We start from the raw sequence: 17,528 nt of genomic DNA, 5'->3' as shown, positions 1-17,528 counted from the left end.
TATCGTAATAAAATGTTTACATTAATAGCACCCAAATAAACTAAAGCTAACATCATAAAATCTTTCTTTACGTTGATGACTGTGTTTTTGTTTAACGGTTTCATATTTAACAGAACTACTGATTTCAAGCCAAATTAGATTTAATGTTAATATAATAATATCTATTAGACGTTGATGGCTATAATCCAATATGCAGAATAAATATTGATAGGATGCCTCACTCAAATCTCATCAATAAAAAAATAAAAAGACAGAAAACCACGTAATTATGCAACACAATAAGTCAAAAATGAGTGCAAAGTAAAAAACCAACTTATTGAGGAAAACAGCAGTAAAATCTCTTCAATACTTAAGAGGTAAAACATTTCGAGGTATGATGGTTCACATATGCATTTCTGTAGTTTAGACTGAAATATGTAAACAACCAGGCGTGATGCATCTTTAGCTACGTTCCAGTTTCTTAAAATTCATAAACAAATTCGTAGAAGAGTTGATGTCTGTGAGACGGCGAAGGCACAGAGAAGCACACACGTTCAGGTTTACTTCAGCAACTATTTGGCGCAACATTTAATCGACGATTCGTCCTTAATGATGTTGACTGAATGTTATTGAACCTTGTCTGACTCTATGAATGCTATCTTCCCATCATAAACAATTTTTCTCACTGCATCAGAGAGAATAAATCAAACATTTCACCTTTTCAGTCTTTTTAAAATCTCCCTTTCTTTAGATAAACATTAAAATGTTTGATTAAAAAAAATGTGTTGAAACAAGTTTACAAAAAATAATCACCTTTACTTTTAAATCCACAGTTTGTCTAAAATGACATATTAACAAGAAAACCATTACTGACAAAACAACAATTATCTACTGCATAAAACATAATTACACATAAGAGAAAAACAATCACAAATGATTGAAATATATGCAACTTCTTCTAAATATAATACATACATGGTGGCATTTCTTCTGTTTCTGTAATGTAATTTGTTGAAAGAAGTTTGCTATAAATGAAGAACAACAAAAGCAAATCTAATACGATTCACCCTTTTGCACACACAGCACACTCACATGTATTTACACACCAGTAAAGCACAAAGAGGGAATCTATCATCTATAATTATGAAATAAACAATAAATACCTTCATTCAGAATGTATCAATGCTGGGTTAATTTCAGATATCATGTTTTATAACGTTCCACTGGAAAATAAGATGTTTTTTAAATTTTCATCTGGAGTACTGGAAGCATTTTACGTTAAAGACGCCACTAAAAAGTTCTGATGTTTGCAACCAGCTTAGTTTCCATCCATGAAGGTTGGTTGATTGGCTGCAGCGGGTCCTCAAAAACCAAAACCATTAAGCTAATCATCAACTCCACCTGACTCCTCTTCCTCACTCATAATACTCCGTTGCCCTGTTCTGTACCTGCCTTGCATTTCAGCGGCTTACATCGCCTAGTTTTGATTAAATAACGCTAAACCTTTGACTTTATTTGCATCTATTAGTGTAAAATACATACTCTGCAGCTCTGAGCCAATAATAATGTTACCTAATCATTATCTGACATGATGTGCAGAAGCTCTGTCTGCGCTGGTGAAGATTTGCTATTCGGTGTACCAAACACTGGAAGTGGCGCCAGCTAGAGGAGGCTCTGACTTATTTCTTTTTGAGTATTTCTGCTTATTTGACCACTCAGGAACAATTTATGGACAGCGAATCAGACTTTCATCTCTAGATGGTCAGGGCGTTATCAGGCACTGAAGAAAAAGAACAAGACAGTGAAATCTCAGCAAAGGCAACATACTCTGTGCTTATGCAGCAGCACACTAATATTTACATCCTTCATCTGGATGGAAGAATAAGAAACAGTGTGACAGCAGCTTGAGGGAGGAGATTATGGATTCAGAAACATTTCACTTTAATATTGTGTCTGGGCAGAATGATGTTGGGTTACATCTTCCCAACTGGCACAGAAAAGATCGTAAAGGTGTCCAGCTTAACTCCATTTCTTTCGTGTTGTTATTTAAAAATTTTATTACATTGATATTCTGGTGATTTCCCCCACTTTTACCATTGTGCTAAAACTTCTTACACATACTTTACACACATCTGGGTCCTTAACCTTTAAAGATTTATAGCTAAATTTCACCATCATCTAGTGGTCAATAAACAGTTTTTATGTAACTTTAAATTTTGAACTTTTGTGCTAAACAGATCACTCTAAACCTCACTGTGGTGGTCAGAATGAAAAGTCTTCAGTTTTTTGTATGTTACAGTAAAACAAAAACTATATATGTTTTCAATTTTAACAAAAAAATGTACACAAGTCTTATTTACTGGCTTATGCAGCAATGTCATCTTAACAGTTCAACATCTCATTTCATAATGGCTTTAATCTCTAAGACAGGATGCTAATTATACAGCTTTAGTCTTAAATATGATACAGTAGAGGCAGGCCTTTCTTTACAATGTTATGTAGAGAAGAACGATTTCTATATTTACACATTTCCCTTGCATGCTACCGTCCAAGGTGGCACTAATTCCTCCTCTTTATCTTCCACTGACGAATCCTAACCAGACACCCAGCTGTGCGAGGTGCTCTTCACTCTCTGGGGAAATCCAGCTGCAGGGTCGAAATTAAAGTCTAGTGCCCCGCCGTCCATCAGGGTGTCATGGAGGACCGACTCCAGGTCACATTCCAGCCTCTCGATGGGCATGTTGTCCAGGTCGCTGGGTAGCCGCTCCTGATGATGGCTGTGAGGGTGAACCAAGTTCAGTTCCTTGTAGCTGTTGGTGTAGTTCGCTGGAAAGTTGTTAGTGTGTGCAAGATGTCCTTGCGGAGGCTGCATGCAAGTTCTCAGCCTGTTCAGTCGTTGCGGAGCCCCTGAGACAGTAGTCAGGCTAGCCAAGGGTATCATGTTGCAACTATTCAAGTCTCTTGAGGGAGCAGGACCTTGGCTATGTATAGATTGTGGGTTTACGTGTAGACCTGGGTGACTCTGAGGAGGGGTAATTATTTTAATACCAGGATGACTCGCTATATGGTTGTGACTGCTGTAAGCGGACATGACACTACTTACCCTCCCAGTGTCAGACACCCGTCTGTCACTGGGAGGCATAATGTCTCTACTGGAGCCTGCGTCAGCGGTCAGTAGCTCTTTGAGGAGTCCTGCTGGAGAGATGTACTGGTTCTCATAACCTCCAAAGCCAGGCTTGTTCTCCGGAAGTGTCTGCATGGGAACAGGCGACAGAGAGTTCAGCCTCACCTGGCTGTACATGCACTTACTGTAGTCCTGGCTCAGGCCAGGAGAGCCATAGGAGCCGCTCTGAAGCCTGGCGGTGTTCGGGGAACGCGGCGAGTCCGAGCCGTGCTGGAGGGGTTTAGGGGACAGCAGGTGGAGGTTATCCAGCAAGCTCTCCATGACCCTTTCTGAGCCGTGTTGGCCCAAGGATCCAGACACCTCGGAGAGGCTGGGAAGGCTGGAGGTTATCTTGGTCCCAGACGCGGCGGGGAACAGCATGTGTCCGTCAGACTCCACAAGATCCTCCTGCTCAGAGGGAAACGGAGAACGACGTCCACTCAGAGTGCTGGCGTCGGAGCTGGTGCGGGTTCTGAAAGAGCTCCAGGCTTCAAAGTCCTCGTTGTTGTGGGAGTTTGGGCTTCCCAGCCAATTGGAGTACTGGGAGCCTGGGCTGCTTCCTTCCCCCTCCACGCCTTCCTGTAAAGACATCTGAGGACAGAAAAACGCATGAAAACCTCCCACCGGCCGTCTTAATAACCGAGCTATGCTGTTTGTCAAAAACCTCATACCTTTTTCTTTGTGGCTCTTCCTTTACTCTTGACAAATTTGTTGTTGTTGTCCATGGAGACGGCTCTGCGTCGAGGCGACTTTCCGTTCTTTCCTCCTTCAGGATTCAGCATCCACCAGGAGCTTTTCCCCGTCCCTTCATTCTGGATGCGCACGAAGCGGCTGTGCAGCGACAGATTGTGTCGGATGGAGTTCTGGATAGAAAAAATATGAAGATCATGGAAATTATTGACTGATGTAAAGAAATTGATATTCAGTTTTTGGTCAAAGAGTGAGAAACTGCCTGTCTAAATGACGTCTTTATTTTCTTTGGAGGATGATAAAGCATTTTTGAAGTGCCTACTGCTGCAACGTGAAACACATAAAATTTGTCATGAAAAGGAGAAGTTGGTGGAAGACATGATGATCGAAGCAAAAAAGAACAAAAATCAACATAACACTGAATGACAACAGACTGCTGATTCACAGCTAAAGAAAATAATTTCCTCCACATATTGCTGACATCTCATGTTTCATCGTGGGAATATGTTAGGCTTTATACGATTAATTTTCGCCACACATTTTAAGCTTCCAAGCTTGAAAATGCATCATCTGGCCAGAGCACCTTCATCAATATGTTTGCTCTGCCCCGAATTAGCTTGAGCCAAATTGCAAAAGACATTTTATGACTTCTTTTCGACAATGGCTTTCTTCCTATACTGCTCCAGACGCCTACTCATGACTTTCATCAGTTTTGTGACTTGGTTGCAGTGGATTACATTAAGGAGCAATCGGCTTAATACAAATGCACACCACACGTTTCTGATTTTTGACAATAAAACATTTTCTGTCTTTTCCCTCCCATTTCATGATTATGAGCTTCTTCCGATGGTTTAATCATATGTTTGTTTTACACGTCTTATCCCTCACTTCTATCTTCTGCTGTAAATTGGAAAAAGGAAGCTAATTTTAAGCTCAGAATACAAATCACATATCATATTTGTCAAACTTTGACAGGTAAGGCACGAATTCGGACTAGTCTGGAACAACTATGTCTCTTTCTTTGTATGTGGTCACGTTTGTCTTTGTCATTGCATGTGCACAACTGAAGCCAACATTCAAATCCTTTTCTCTAATGTTATGTTAGGAGCCCTGAAAATGACTCAGATGATCCTCCTGTGGCAAAACTCAGTAAGTGAGTTGAAAGAGAGAAAGACAAGCAGCACGGCCCTCTGTAGACAAAATAGGGTCCCGATATGAAATCTTGACGCACTGGACGGTGGGTGCAATGAAAGACTAACATACAACACAACATGTACCAGCAGGGAATTTCCCCTAAAATAACCATGTGAGCCTTTACGAAAGCCAGATGTCCTCAACCACAGCGTTCAGCAGGGATGCAAAAAGAATGGAGATAAAGTCGAAACTACAGGCAGATTATTTGAATCTTGGTCCTGCATGAGGTTTCTGTCAACTTAATGACCCACATCTGCTGATTTAAACAAAAAAAAACTTATGTGTTTGCAAAATATCAAACCTTTGTTTAAACATTGTTAAACTCAGACTAATCCCCGAAGAGCAGCGTTCAACGTCGACCTACACTTTCACCTACAGAGGATTAGGCACAATGGGGATTTCTACAGAGTGAGGAGAGGTTACAGAGTTCGTAGCGAAGATGGTGAGGGAGGGTGAAAAATACACAGAATGTTTTCAGCCTGCAGAAGTGGGGTCACTGAGTTCGTTGTGCTGAACATGAGCTCCTCGGCCCCGCGCTGACTGAGACGTGCAAACAGGTTGCATGGAAAAGCCGCAGAAAGGAGGAGAGAGGTCCGAAGTGTGGCGCGCTGACCTGTTTTGTGACTCACCGTGACAGCCCCGACGACCCCACCCCTTCTCTTCCACTGACTCCTTTTTTTAAAAAAAATAAGGCTTCCTGTGTCAGAGGACATCCTGCACATGGAGGCTGAACGCACACCAAAGGTGGAGCTCTCGCTTTCTGAACGGCCACAAAACACAGAGCTAATTCTGACGTTTGTTCGGTCTATTCGTGACCTTTTCTCCATTTTTTTTCCCCTTTTTAGATGAGCTCAATCTGCAACTGAAGACAGGAAATGAGTCATTATTGGAGAACCTGAGATCTCAGCAGCTTGCAGCACAGAGTCAGTCTGCACATTAACTTTTATTCCATCGACCAGGAGGCATGTCTTGCTGAACCAGGGCTGAGATCTGTGGCCCCGGTAGGTCTGCATGACTGCACACCTCAGAGGGGCTCCCTTGGCCATGGATAATCCTCGTCCTTGACAGACCTCACCTCAGCCCTTTGAGAACAAAAGACATCCTCACTGCTCCACTAATTCAGGAGCGTCGCACACAAATTATGAAACCTGACCTGAGGTGGCCTGCCTCATTGTTGCTACGCATCTCTTTAATCATGTGGGCCTCATTTTAATGGACTTTGAGATATGCACCGTTCCCAGAGCGGAATATTTACCTGAATGAACGTCAAGTTTGTCTCATTAGAGCTTTAAATTCCAACCTGATTTATTTAGATTTTATGTGACAGACCAACAGGAAGCAAAGGAAAAAGGCAACCCAGTTTGAATAACAAATTAAAATCTGAAAAGTGTGGTCTCTGTATGTGTTCCTGCCTCCTTTACTCTGTTTACCCTTAAATAAAAAACTGTGCAGCCAACTCCCTTTATGTTTTAAATCATGTCGTAGACACAACTAGAAGGAAGAAGTCACCATGGTGACCTGAGACCAAAATGTAACTTTTTGGCCAAATATAAAATGGGACTGTGCTAAAATATTAAAACTGCACATCAGCTTTAAAATCCTCATCACAACTATAAAACACGGTGGAGGCAGAATGATGCTATAGAGATGCTTTTCTTGAGTAGGGGCAGATGGTTTGAGTTGAAGGGAAGTTGGATGGAGACAACTGCTGGGCAATCTTGGGAAAAGACTCATTAGAGGCTTCAAAGGCCCAGTGGTTTGGATCCACGTACATTTATGTGTTAGAATGATCCAGTCAAAGTCCAGCCCTATTTCCAATTAAAAATCTGTGCAAATATGTAAGATTTCTATTCAGTTTCTCCTGAGGAACTGCCCAAAGTTAAGTTATCATTGTAATTCTCCAGTTGTGCAAACTACTCAAAGGAGTTTCAGTTTTAGCTTCAGCAAAAGGTAGAGATAGAAAGTGTTCTTTAGTTTGGGGATAACTACTAATTTATTCCATATTTTCATATTTTTATTTGCATATTGATCATTTCAAACTATTTTTTATTTTTACTTTCAATTTCAGTCCCAGAGCTCTTTCACCTCAAAGCCACCCAATTACCCCTGCATCATCTGCAATCAGATATTGTCGAGTGGAGCTGCGGCGGCTGCTCCTGCATGAAAGGACTCCTCACGCTGGACTTCAAAACAATTGAAGTGACACAGCTGCTGTTTCTTGTGTAGCGAAGCATGAGGCTTACAGTAACGGTCGCAGGATAAATACACAAACAGGGCCCAGTTGCAGCAACAGGTGCAACCACAGTGAAAGTGGCCTCACTTGCAATTAATTCAAAAATGCTGCAGAACACCAGAACCAAACCACAGACAGGACAGAGGAGCTCTCAGGGGATGGACTGCTGGAGAGCTGCAGCCTCACAAATTAGGAAGTTGGTTTTGTGTATATGATGGGGGCTTTTACTTAATTACTCATAACAACACAAAACAGCTGAAATTTTCTGTAGCTACATAGCTACAGAAGATAGCTAGCTAGCTATTTTCTACACAGAGCTATAGAACTAGCTATTTAGCTAGCTACAGAAAATAGTTAGTTGGCTATTTTCTACACAGAACTATAGAGCTAGCTATTTAGCTAGCTACAGAAAATAGTTAGCTGGCTATTTTCTTCAGCTGTTGTTATGAATCTATACATATATAGATATAGATATATATAGGCCTGACACGATAAGTAATTTTGTTGGACAATAAATTTCCCCACAAGTTATTGTGATAAATCATAACATTGTTGTGAGACAATTTATTATAATGTTATTATAATAATGAAAACATTTTCAAAGATCAATACACTTCACATTCTTATGAATCTTTAACACTGGAAAGCATTTAAGTGTCCAAAACAACAGAACCAGCAAATAAAATGAATTATGACAAACAAAGCTGAACTTCAAAAAAAGGGCACCAGACTGAAGATTTTTGCCATCTAGTTTTTGGTAGAAAAACTAGATGGCAAGAGAGAAAAGAAAAAAACTATAAATCACGTAAATGGGACTTATTGAGCTAGTTTTAATTTATCATGTGATTAGTTAATTTACTGCTCATTGCAACAGGCCTTGTCATATAGATATAGGTAGCTAACTAGCTGGCTATCGAGCTAAGACAAACGAAAATGAAGTTGTGCCACTTCCCTTTTACTTTAAGCTCAGGCAGCTGATTGACTATCAAGCCTTTTTTTTCTATTCTTTATTGTCTTATGTCAACAATGCGTGCATCATGTACTTTCCAGCTTTTGACCAAAAACTGTATATCAGCAGATCTAGAAAATGAGGAAATTGTGAACAATTGTTCATGTTTCAAATGCAAAGTGCCGGTGAATTAATGAAGTAGAGAAGTAGACTGTATTCAGAACTTTATGTGTTGATAGGGAAAGTTGGTAGGGACTAAGATGTTACGGATACAGCAACAATTGCCTGTAACTGTAAAATTGATGCTTGACTGTGTGGAGATCCTCATTTCTGGTGAAGGAATCAAGAAATTACCTAAAGAGGATTGTTTGAGAACACAATGTGGCCAAAAGATCTCAAAATGTCACACAGTATGCTCCACTCAAAAGAAACTCACAGAGACCAATGTCATTGACATGCATGTGTCTGGAAAGGGTTAGAAAGCCATTTATTTTCTGAAGCTAATGTAAACTGCAGTGAGTCCCACAAATATAGACAATATGGAGCAGCGAGGAACATTCCCAGGAGGTCTACCAGCATGACTGCAAGAACTGCAGGTCTAACTTGCCTCAGTTAAGATCAGCGTTCTTGATCCAGCAGTAACAAAGAGATTGAAAAGAAAAAACATCCATGACGGACGTAAAGGCTATTTGTCAAAACCATCGTATTGAATCCTAATACTTTTGCGACAACATCTGGCGCTGCTTTGCGTACCTGGACGACTCGCTGTAGCTGATGGAACGATGAATACGGCTCTCTACCAGTTAAACAATGACCGACCATCAGAATCGTGATCTGTTCACTTGGGTTAAGCGGAAGGAAAATGGTCCAAGGTCCACTTCTAAATGCCTCAAAAAGAACAAAATGATGGTTTGGGCATGGCCTAGTCAAAGTCCTGGCCTGGCGCTCCACACTGCACATTTTGTAGTTATTTTTGTGTATCTTTGTCTGATATTAAAATTTGTGATCATCTAAAAGATGTAAAAAAAAAAGAAAAAAGAAAGAAATCTGTAGGGGGAAAAAAACACTTTTTTTTACACCACTGCATATTTTTGACGTGATAATTTTTTTTTATGACACGTTGCATAAACAAACCCCTCGGACCAAAAAAATTTAAATAAATCTAATTTGTAAAAAAAGTTGCTGTTTCTCGTCAGTACTCTGTTTATTTAAGGTAGAAATGTGCTGAATCACAGCCATCTTGTAGCATGTACCAGCCACTACAAAGCTTCCAGAAATCTAACGTAAATAAAGGAATAGTACAGCACAAAACGTGATGATTACAGTGAAAGGACAAGCCACTTCCTGACACCGTCTTCCTGTGCACCCCACCCCCCTTTCTCCTCTGACCCCGGATGCTTAAGCGTGGGACCTGAGTTTTCTGTTACAGGGCGGTAAAAAAAAAAAGCCTGCTGAAGTGAGAGAGCACTGCAGCCTTCTGACAACTCCACGGACAAAAGCAGACTGCTTCATTAACACCAAGCATCGAAAGGAGGGACCCGTTTCCTCAGACGAATGGTATGAAAGAACAAAGCGCTTTGTATTCTCAGTTCAACTTCTGATAAAGAAAAACCAGACAAAGGAGATCTTCTTTAAGACATGACCACAATCCTGGTAACAATGGGCAACAAAACCCAAACAACTTTTGGATCCATGATTCTTTTTTCGCAGTGCATTTAAGGCCAAGTTTGTTTTGCTAAACAAAGAGAATACAGTGCGGGATTATTATCCCGTACAGGCTGGAGGACAATGCAAAGATCCACATACCACAGATTCCTCTGATTCACACGTGTAGACAGTGAGTTTGGTCAACCAGTCAGCTGACTCCTCCTTTTTCTCATCCCAAGTTAAACTCACTCCTCTTTAAAAGTCTTAAAGAGCTGTTCTTATCTCTTTTTTTAAATCTGTTTATGTTGCTGATATAGTTTTGTTGGTGGTCTTAAGAAGGGTTTTATGAGACAGACCAACACAAAGTAGTGCAGAAGTAGTTTCATTATGTGGTGGAAGGGGAAAAAAAGTGAATCACTTGCAAACTTTTTTAAAAATAAAAATCTGCTGTGTGCGACTTTGGTGTGAAAAAGGTGAATCTGCACCTCAGTGTCTTTTACAGCCTGCAACAGTTTTTCCTTCCATCTATCCATTAACTCTGACTACCTTCCCCACAGCATGATGCAACCACTACCATAACTCATGGTGCAGTTGGGTGGTGCTGTCTCTCATCATGTTCCTGGTCTAATCTGACCAGAGAACCTTCTTCCAAATGTTTGCTTTGTCCTCATGGTAAACTGAAAATAAGACTTCTTATGGTTTTCTTTGGACAATGGCTGACCTTCTGCGTTAAAAGATATTGGCCTTTCAACAACAGATTGTCCCACCTAATGGATAGAAGAGCGCTCCATTAACACGTAGAATATTGTTTTATATCATAACCCAGCCTTGAACGTCTCTGGACTCTACTTACTACTTGGCTGACCTCTGAAGGCAATGCAGGGTTTCCCTCAGTGTATTATGAGCCTGGCGGGCCACCAGGCTTTACTTGTGCCCCCACGAGGCAAAGCATTGCTTACTTATTTAATATTTTTTTTTTATGTTTGCATTTTTAAAACTTTATAGTTGTTGTTCAGATATTAATCTTCCAATCTTCCATTTACACATAATTATCAAGTGATATTTTCAAGTCTCTTGTCAACTTTAAACATTTTTTTAACTCAAAAACACAACGGGCCGCTGGATGAATGACTGCAAGTTTTCTGGGGGAAACCTTGCAATGAGTTGCATTGGATTTTATTTATGACTATCAGACAAAAGTGTGCTGACACCAGAAGCATGCCATAATTTTCAAGGTGCTTTTTTTTAATGTGTAGCTACGTATTCGTGTCTTTCCACTTCTCTGCCTTTTGTTATTCAATCACATAAAATTCCAATAAAATAAACCGAAACCCGTGGTTGTGTGGAAATGCTATTGTTACTGGAATGTATATTCATAGAGTAAACTCGCTATGAAGGTAAATTTAAATACACAAATATTTTCCATTCATGCAGCGCTTCAGATTTCCCTTAAACTGAAAGCACTGTTCAGGTTTTGCTAACTTTGCAAAGCCAGTAATAGCTGCTTTCATCAGCTGTAGCTTGTTTATGTATGGGGTGTTGTTAAAAAGTGGAGCTTTTCCACTGGGCAACTCACCTATTCCTGAATAAATACTTTCAGGCTTATCTGCCATTAGTTTCCACAGCGAGTGTACGCAAATATTTGGCACCAGACAGCACAGATCTGTAGTTGAGGGGCCCTCTTGACGCCCAAGCCAGATGAGAGATAAACCATTTCATAACACATTCTGCAAGCTGCCACCAAATCCATGTAGGGATTTATCCTCATCCTACTGCTGCTGCTTATCCAAACCGGCATAAAACAAGAAAGTTTGAGGAACTACGTATAGAAAAAATGCTTCGATTGAAAACAAACGTGTGCCTGTTGAACTCAAGGGTGCCACTTCCTTTTCCATCAACGTCACAGTTCGTTGAGAAAAACAGTACCAGTGAAGCGCTTAACGTCTGCTGCACGCTGAACCCGGGCACCTCACAGTGCCACCGACATCCCAGGGGAAGTCCACCACCCCCTCCACCGCCTCCCTGCGAGGTCCCTGGGGCCGTCGCTTGTGGCAGAGGTATCGCGATCGCTGAGCTGCCGCAGCAATTTTTAGAAGGAAAACAAAGAAATCTCCATGACACGAGGGGGGGGACAGGAAGCTGTGAAGGCACCGGCATCGCCCTCGTCCTGCGCTCCACCCATCGCCAGTTTAGAGTGGGCTAATCACAGGGGCTAAAGCCTGACGCCCTCCACCCACCCTGAGGTCACTGGCTTTTCTCCATCCGCCACAGGGGATTCATCAGGAGACGCAGCAGGCCAGACATTTCTTTCAGTATGTGCAAAGAAAAGGGACGCAGAATAAAACGAACAAAAGGCCTGAAAACACGTTTGTTTTAATATGCACAGTGCCTCGTAATATTGCATGATTGCGGAGTGGATATGAAGAGGATGTTTTCACCATTCTCTAATCTTAAAAATCTGGGAAATGTGGCACACCCATATTTGCCCCCGGCCCCTTTATTAGGCCTGGGCTTTTATCATGTCATTTAATATTCATCAACTGTACTGTTATCTTGATCAATTCCAATTAATGATGTTAAATAAAAAACAAAACTGACTATTTTATTTTAAATGTTACTTTTACAATGCTGCCCATTTTTTGTACAAGAACATCAATAGATATCAGTAAATTCAAAAATTAACTTAAAAACTTAGTAAGAAGCCTGTTTCATAAGTTAATGTTTTTCAAAAGTAGTACGTTTACAGAGCCATGAATGCTGCACACAGTTTCCTAAAAAAGGAGTAATAAATAGATTTTTTTAATCACAACTTTATCATTATCACAATAACACATTTCATAAAATTCAACGTCCTTATCGCCCACCTCAACTCTTTACCGTTATACCCCTAATTAAAAGTGCAAAAATCAAAATTAATCTATTTATCAACAATATTTCAGCTGTGTAGCATAATATTTGAATAAATAAAAATGTAGTTTTTGGTTGACATGCAAAAGACTGTGTTGCAGAACAAAATTAACAATCCCAATAAAATACATGCAGATTTATGGATGAAACGTGAAAAATGTGAAAGACTTCAAAGCGTACATGCGAGGCTCTCCACGCTCCATCTGATCCCCTTTGTTTTTATCTAGCAGCGGTGCTCATGTTTTGCCGGCTTGGAGATGTTAACACATGGCCCTGTTTTCCATCCACTCACCAGGAAATGCATCATAGTTCATTGTGGGGGGACTTTAGTGTTTTTTTAACAGGGAAGTGCAAAAATAACTATCAGCCTGTGGTTCCTAAGCCTGTCGGAGTGCCAAGATTCAGGAATGCAGAGACTGAAAGAAAGATGTGTTGATTTGATATTAAGCAGACAGGCTGTTTGTTTTTTTGTTGTTGTTCTTGATTTAAAAAAAAAGAAAAAAATCCCTTCCAGATTTGTTTTCTTTTAATTAGTTTTTAAGGGAGTGTGAAACATGATTCAAGTTAATTTATTTTATTTTTTTTTTTAAATACAAAGAAAAACATTCTATGGACTAAGAAAATTATTCACTGGTAGATAGGAGGGGAAAAACATGCACTGGAGATGAAGAGTAAACCACAAAGCTACAAGGAAATAAAAGAAAGCCATGGGATTAAGAGCGGGGATCCCTTTTTCCAAGCTTTAGCATCCGCTGAGGAAACTCTAGAAGACACGGACGCAGAGATATGAGCGCACAACTCAGGAATGAAGGATGTTTGACGTCGTTCCCAGCATGGCCCCCCCTTTTCCCTGCCTCTTCCCCTCTGACACACTCCACAACGCTGATTGAGTTGTTTGCATCGCCTCCTGTTATTGCCAAGGGAACTTCTAACAGAACCAAAAAAAAAAAGAAGATAAAAAGAACTACATTCCCATCAGCCAGTTCACCTTTACATCTACAAAGATGCAGATTAAGACAAGGAGGAGAAAGAAGCTGTAAGGGAGCCATAAGTCATAGCATGAGATGAGAGCAAGCTTTTCACATGGGGGTGCTAAACAATGGGGACTATATTTGCTTGAGGTTTCCCAAAGGCATTTCCTGACAGCTTTGAAATTACATCTCACTAGATTGCAAGAAGGTTGCGGGAAGCGCTGTGAGGCCAGAACGTAAATTTGACTCACGGTTTGATTGCAGGCTTTAACTTGCCTCAACTTTTTTGCCCACCTTCGACTTTCGTCTGCTGGTTCGTTTCTATCTCGTTATCATTGCTGAGTAATTTCCTCACCAGGTGGGACAGTATAAAAAAATATATATATGGATGTTTGTGCAGACATGTCAACTTGTCTGCCTTCCAGGTTTTTTCAGAGGGTTTTCCATGCATGTGGAATACAGATTTCATCAAGTCCTCCTCCCACCAACTCTGACGAACTTCAGAAGAAAAGCATCTCAACAGCATGATGCTGCTGGCACCAGGTTTCACCCTGGGGATATCATGTGGGTATGATAGTTCTTTTTGTCAGAGCTTTTTGCTACCAAAAAGTAAAATTCTGGCAAAAAGTAAAATTCCAATGGGATCTCTTTTAGATTTCTTCATGGCTTTCTTCTGCTCTTCCATAAAAGCTGCATTTCTGAAGAGCATAACAAATAGACGACCTGTCCTCCCACCTGAGAAGTGAATGTCTGCAGCTCCTCCACATCTGCAATGAGCTGCTTCTTTATACTATTTGCTCTTTTTTTTTCTCCTACCAAACCTTGGAGGTCTTCACAAAGCTGAGATTGAATTTAACAGATAAACTCTGTTTTCTGAAAGCTGCTGGGTGATTTTACTTTGAGGTCCCAAAGTAAATGGGGGTAAAGGCAAAATATGACACTTAACTATTCACAGTTTCAAAATCTTTATTCTGTCTACCTCTCATTTACACCCTACTTTAATGATCTAGCACATAAAATACCAAATATACAAATAAATACGTTAAAGTGTGAAAAAGTTGAATGTGGCCTGATTTTTTTAAAATGGTTTTTGATGATAATCAATCTAGATGCGCTCCTGTTAAAACTTCTGCGGTCAGCATCAGCATCACTAAAGCTCGTCCGTTATTATAAAAAAAGTCTCAGTTCTCACACACACGGTAATAATCTCACCTTCCAGCCCGCAGAGCTGTTGCTGTCTCCCTTATCCTTGAAGTAGGGCACACTCTTCACCATCCAGTCGTAGATCTGAGACAGGGTCAGCCTCTTCTCAGGTGAGCTGTCTATGGCTTTGGTAATGAGGTCAGCGTAGGACATGTTACCCCAGGCGTTGCGACGGGACGAGCTGATCTTCCTCTGACCAGAGGCGCCCAAGGCTGGGACCCCTGAAGGAGACACCTGTTGCTGAGGCGGCAGCTGGGGACCCGGCAGCTGCTGCTGCTGCTGCTGCTGCTGCTGCAGATGATGATGATGATGATGATGTTGGTGGTGGTGGTGAAAAACATGGCAATGTGTTTTATCCTCTGCGTATTCTTCATAGTTCTCTTCCAACAAGCAGAGGCTGCTGATGAACTCCGCGTTTCCTCCGGGCTCCTGCTGCACTGACGGCGCCGGGGAGGATGTGTTGGACCCGGCGGGGTCAACGAGCTCCGGGCGGTGCAGGGGCCAGGTGCAGGACCGCGGGCGGGGCAGGGGCTCAAAGTCCGGGTCAATATCGACAGGCTGTACCTGTGGTGGGGGCGCCTCAGCCATGTCTGGGTCACACCGGTGCTGCCCTTCACATCAACGCTCACATATAAAAGTATAGAAAAAGGAATAAAAATAGGACTTACAAATTGAAAAGTGGATGCTGCGTCCACTGGTGGAACCACAGAAGTAAACAGAAGTGTCCAGTTTATCTGACAAAGATTTTGCGCTGGCTTTTGAGTGAAGTTCACACCTTCCTGCATCGGTAACTCTGAACTCTGCCGCTCTGTCACGTTTAACAAGTAGCCTGGCAGAGGAGTTTGGTGATGCCTTCATGGTCCGCTCGCAGGCTCGATATTTACATCTTCGCAACTTGAGACGCGTTCTTACGGTGATTGTTGATGAACCGCGTACAAATCGGACCTTTGTTTTAAGATTTATAAATTCATGAGACATAATTTTTATTTGAACCATGTAATAAAGTGGGGGTTAGTTCATTTCCATTTTCAATGCGTTTCAAAATCTGAGCAATTTTGAGACGCATTTACAGACTTTTTAAAACTCGTGGAAATTTTAAGGTTTCTGAAGTTTTAGAGATTCCCATTTTTGAATTTCATTAAACAAAATAACACGATTGTTTCTACAAAAAAATGCATTGCTGCATTAAAAATCAATGAAAAGACACATGGCAAATATACCCTGCTGTACAGTTACATACCTTTCAAACACATCACTGTGCCTTGCATTTTTTCCCATGTCACTTTGCAGACACAAAAATTAATTTATGTAATCTGACACAAAGCAAGAAATAATTGTAAAATGGCTCTTCACAACACTTTTACGCTGATTGTACAATCTTTAGAACTAATCTGAAAACAAAATCACTGAATCTCAGTTTGAATCCAGGTGTTTATAAAGTCAGATGTTCGTAAGAGAAAATTAGTGAACAAACAGCATCATGAAGAGCCAGGAACACAGCAGACAGATCAGGGAAATGTAGACAGTTGAGGTGGAGTTGGGTTATTAAAAAATCTAAACTTTTTAACATGACATGGAACATTTTTTAACCCATCTTCTGACATTTGTAAGACTATGATCACAGTGAGACCATGTCTCAGCAGACATTTATCATGCCCCACAAATTTGGCCTTTATCGTCACAAAAAGAAGTATGCGGTTTAATGAAAGTCATGTGAACCTAATCATAGAGCTGAGACATCAAACACATGGAAGAAGGACAACTGGTCAGATGAGAAATTAAGCCAACATACAAAATACTATGTGCAACAGAAAACTACCATCCCCACTGAGAAACATGGTAGGGACAGTATCATGCTGTGGGGATATTTTTCCTTTGCGAGGCCAGGGAAGTTGGTCAGAGTTAATGGGAAACTGCTAGAGTTTCCCATTAACTCTAGCAGTTAATGGGAAACTCTAGCAAACGTTTACTATCCAGCAGGTAAAATCTAAACCTACGGACGGACGGAACAACGCAAAACGTCAAAAGGTTTCATTAGTCTGCAGGGAACCAGTAGTATCTCCATTATGTGTTGAATTAGCCTTGAATATGATTGCACTTAAATTAAACAAACATGCATGAAAAAGCCTTTCAATTATTTCTGTCCATTTCAGTTGAATGTCAACAGTTGTACTTTTTGAAGAGGTAACCCAGTTGTATTCACAATGATTCCAAGGACATCAATAAAATAACAGCTTATATCGATATCAAAAACTAATTTGACCATATGAAAGAAAAAAAATGCTAAAATTTTTTACTTGGATGTAATTTCTTACATAGAATAAAACGTTTTCTCTTTTAATATGGCACATTTAGAGGTTACTCGTTTGTAGAAACAGCATCACCTGTCAGTATCGCCATCTAGTGGCCAATATCTGAGCCCTTTCAAAGCAAACCCTGTTCTTACGTTACACAGGCCGCACAAACAGAAAATAAGGTGCTGGTGCCAACATCCTATCATGCCTATCACGCCGTTTGAGGAAACGTGAACAAAAAGTGGAAATGGGGTACTTTTAAACATCAACCTGTCATGCACCACTTTGCCAGACAATA

The 17,528-nt window shown here is 40.8% G+C and overlaps 1 protein-coding gene across 1 annotated transcript; it reads right to left on the bottom strand.

Annotated features, from left to right (window-relative positions):
* Positions 1 to 204: 204 nt before the first annotated feature.
* Positions 205 to 15,976, bottom strand: LOC106959580 (forkhead box protein O1-B-like). The gene is made up of 3 exons (XM_015052251.1): positions 14,946 to 15,976; positions 3,814 to 4,005; positions 205 to 3,733 (listed from the first exon to the last, which is right to left on the bottom strand). Exons 1-3 carry the CDS (start codon positions 15,522 to 15,524, stop codon positions 2,573 to 2,575), a joined length of 1,932 nt encoding a protein of 643 aa, XP_014907737.1. The 5' UTR covers positions 15,525 to 15,976; the 3' UTR covers positions 205 to 2,572.
* Between the last annotated feature and the right edge of the window lie 1,552 nt (positions 15,977 to 17,528).

The sequence above is a fragment of the Poecilia latipinna genome, unplaced genomic scaffold (assembly GCF_001443285.1).
Source record: "Poecilia latipinna isolate Pla-1442-1.1 unplaced genomic scaffold, P_latipinna-1.0 Scaffold1097, whole genome shotgun sequence".
NCBI classification, from domain to species: domain Eukaryota; kingdom Metazoa; phylum Chordata; class Actinopteri; order Cyprinodontiformes; family Poeciliidae; genus Poecilia; species Poecilia latipinna.
Note: the sequence above shows the minus strand (reverse complement) of the source record. Positions and strands in the feature narration are given on the sequence as shown.

Coding starts and splice junctions, on each gene's coding strand:
- LOC106959580 (XM_015052251.1), bottom strand. CDS start 15,524: ATGGCTGAGGCGCCCCCACCACAGGTACAGCCTGTCGATATTGACCCG. Junction 4,006..14,945: donor ACAGCTCTGCGGGCTGGAAG/GTGAGATTATTA, acceptor TTTTCTATCCAG/AACTCCATCCGACACAATCT. Junction 3,734..3,813: donor GAAGAGCCACAAAGAAAAAG/GTATGAGGTTTT, acceptor TTCTGTCCTCAG/ATGTCTTTACAGGAAGGCGT.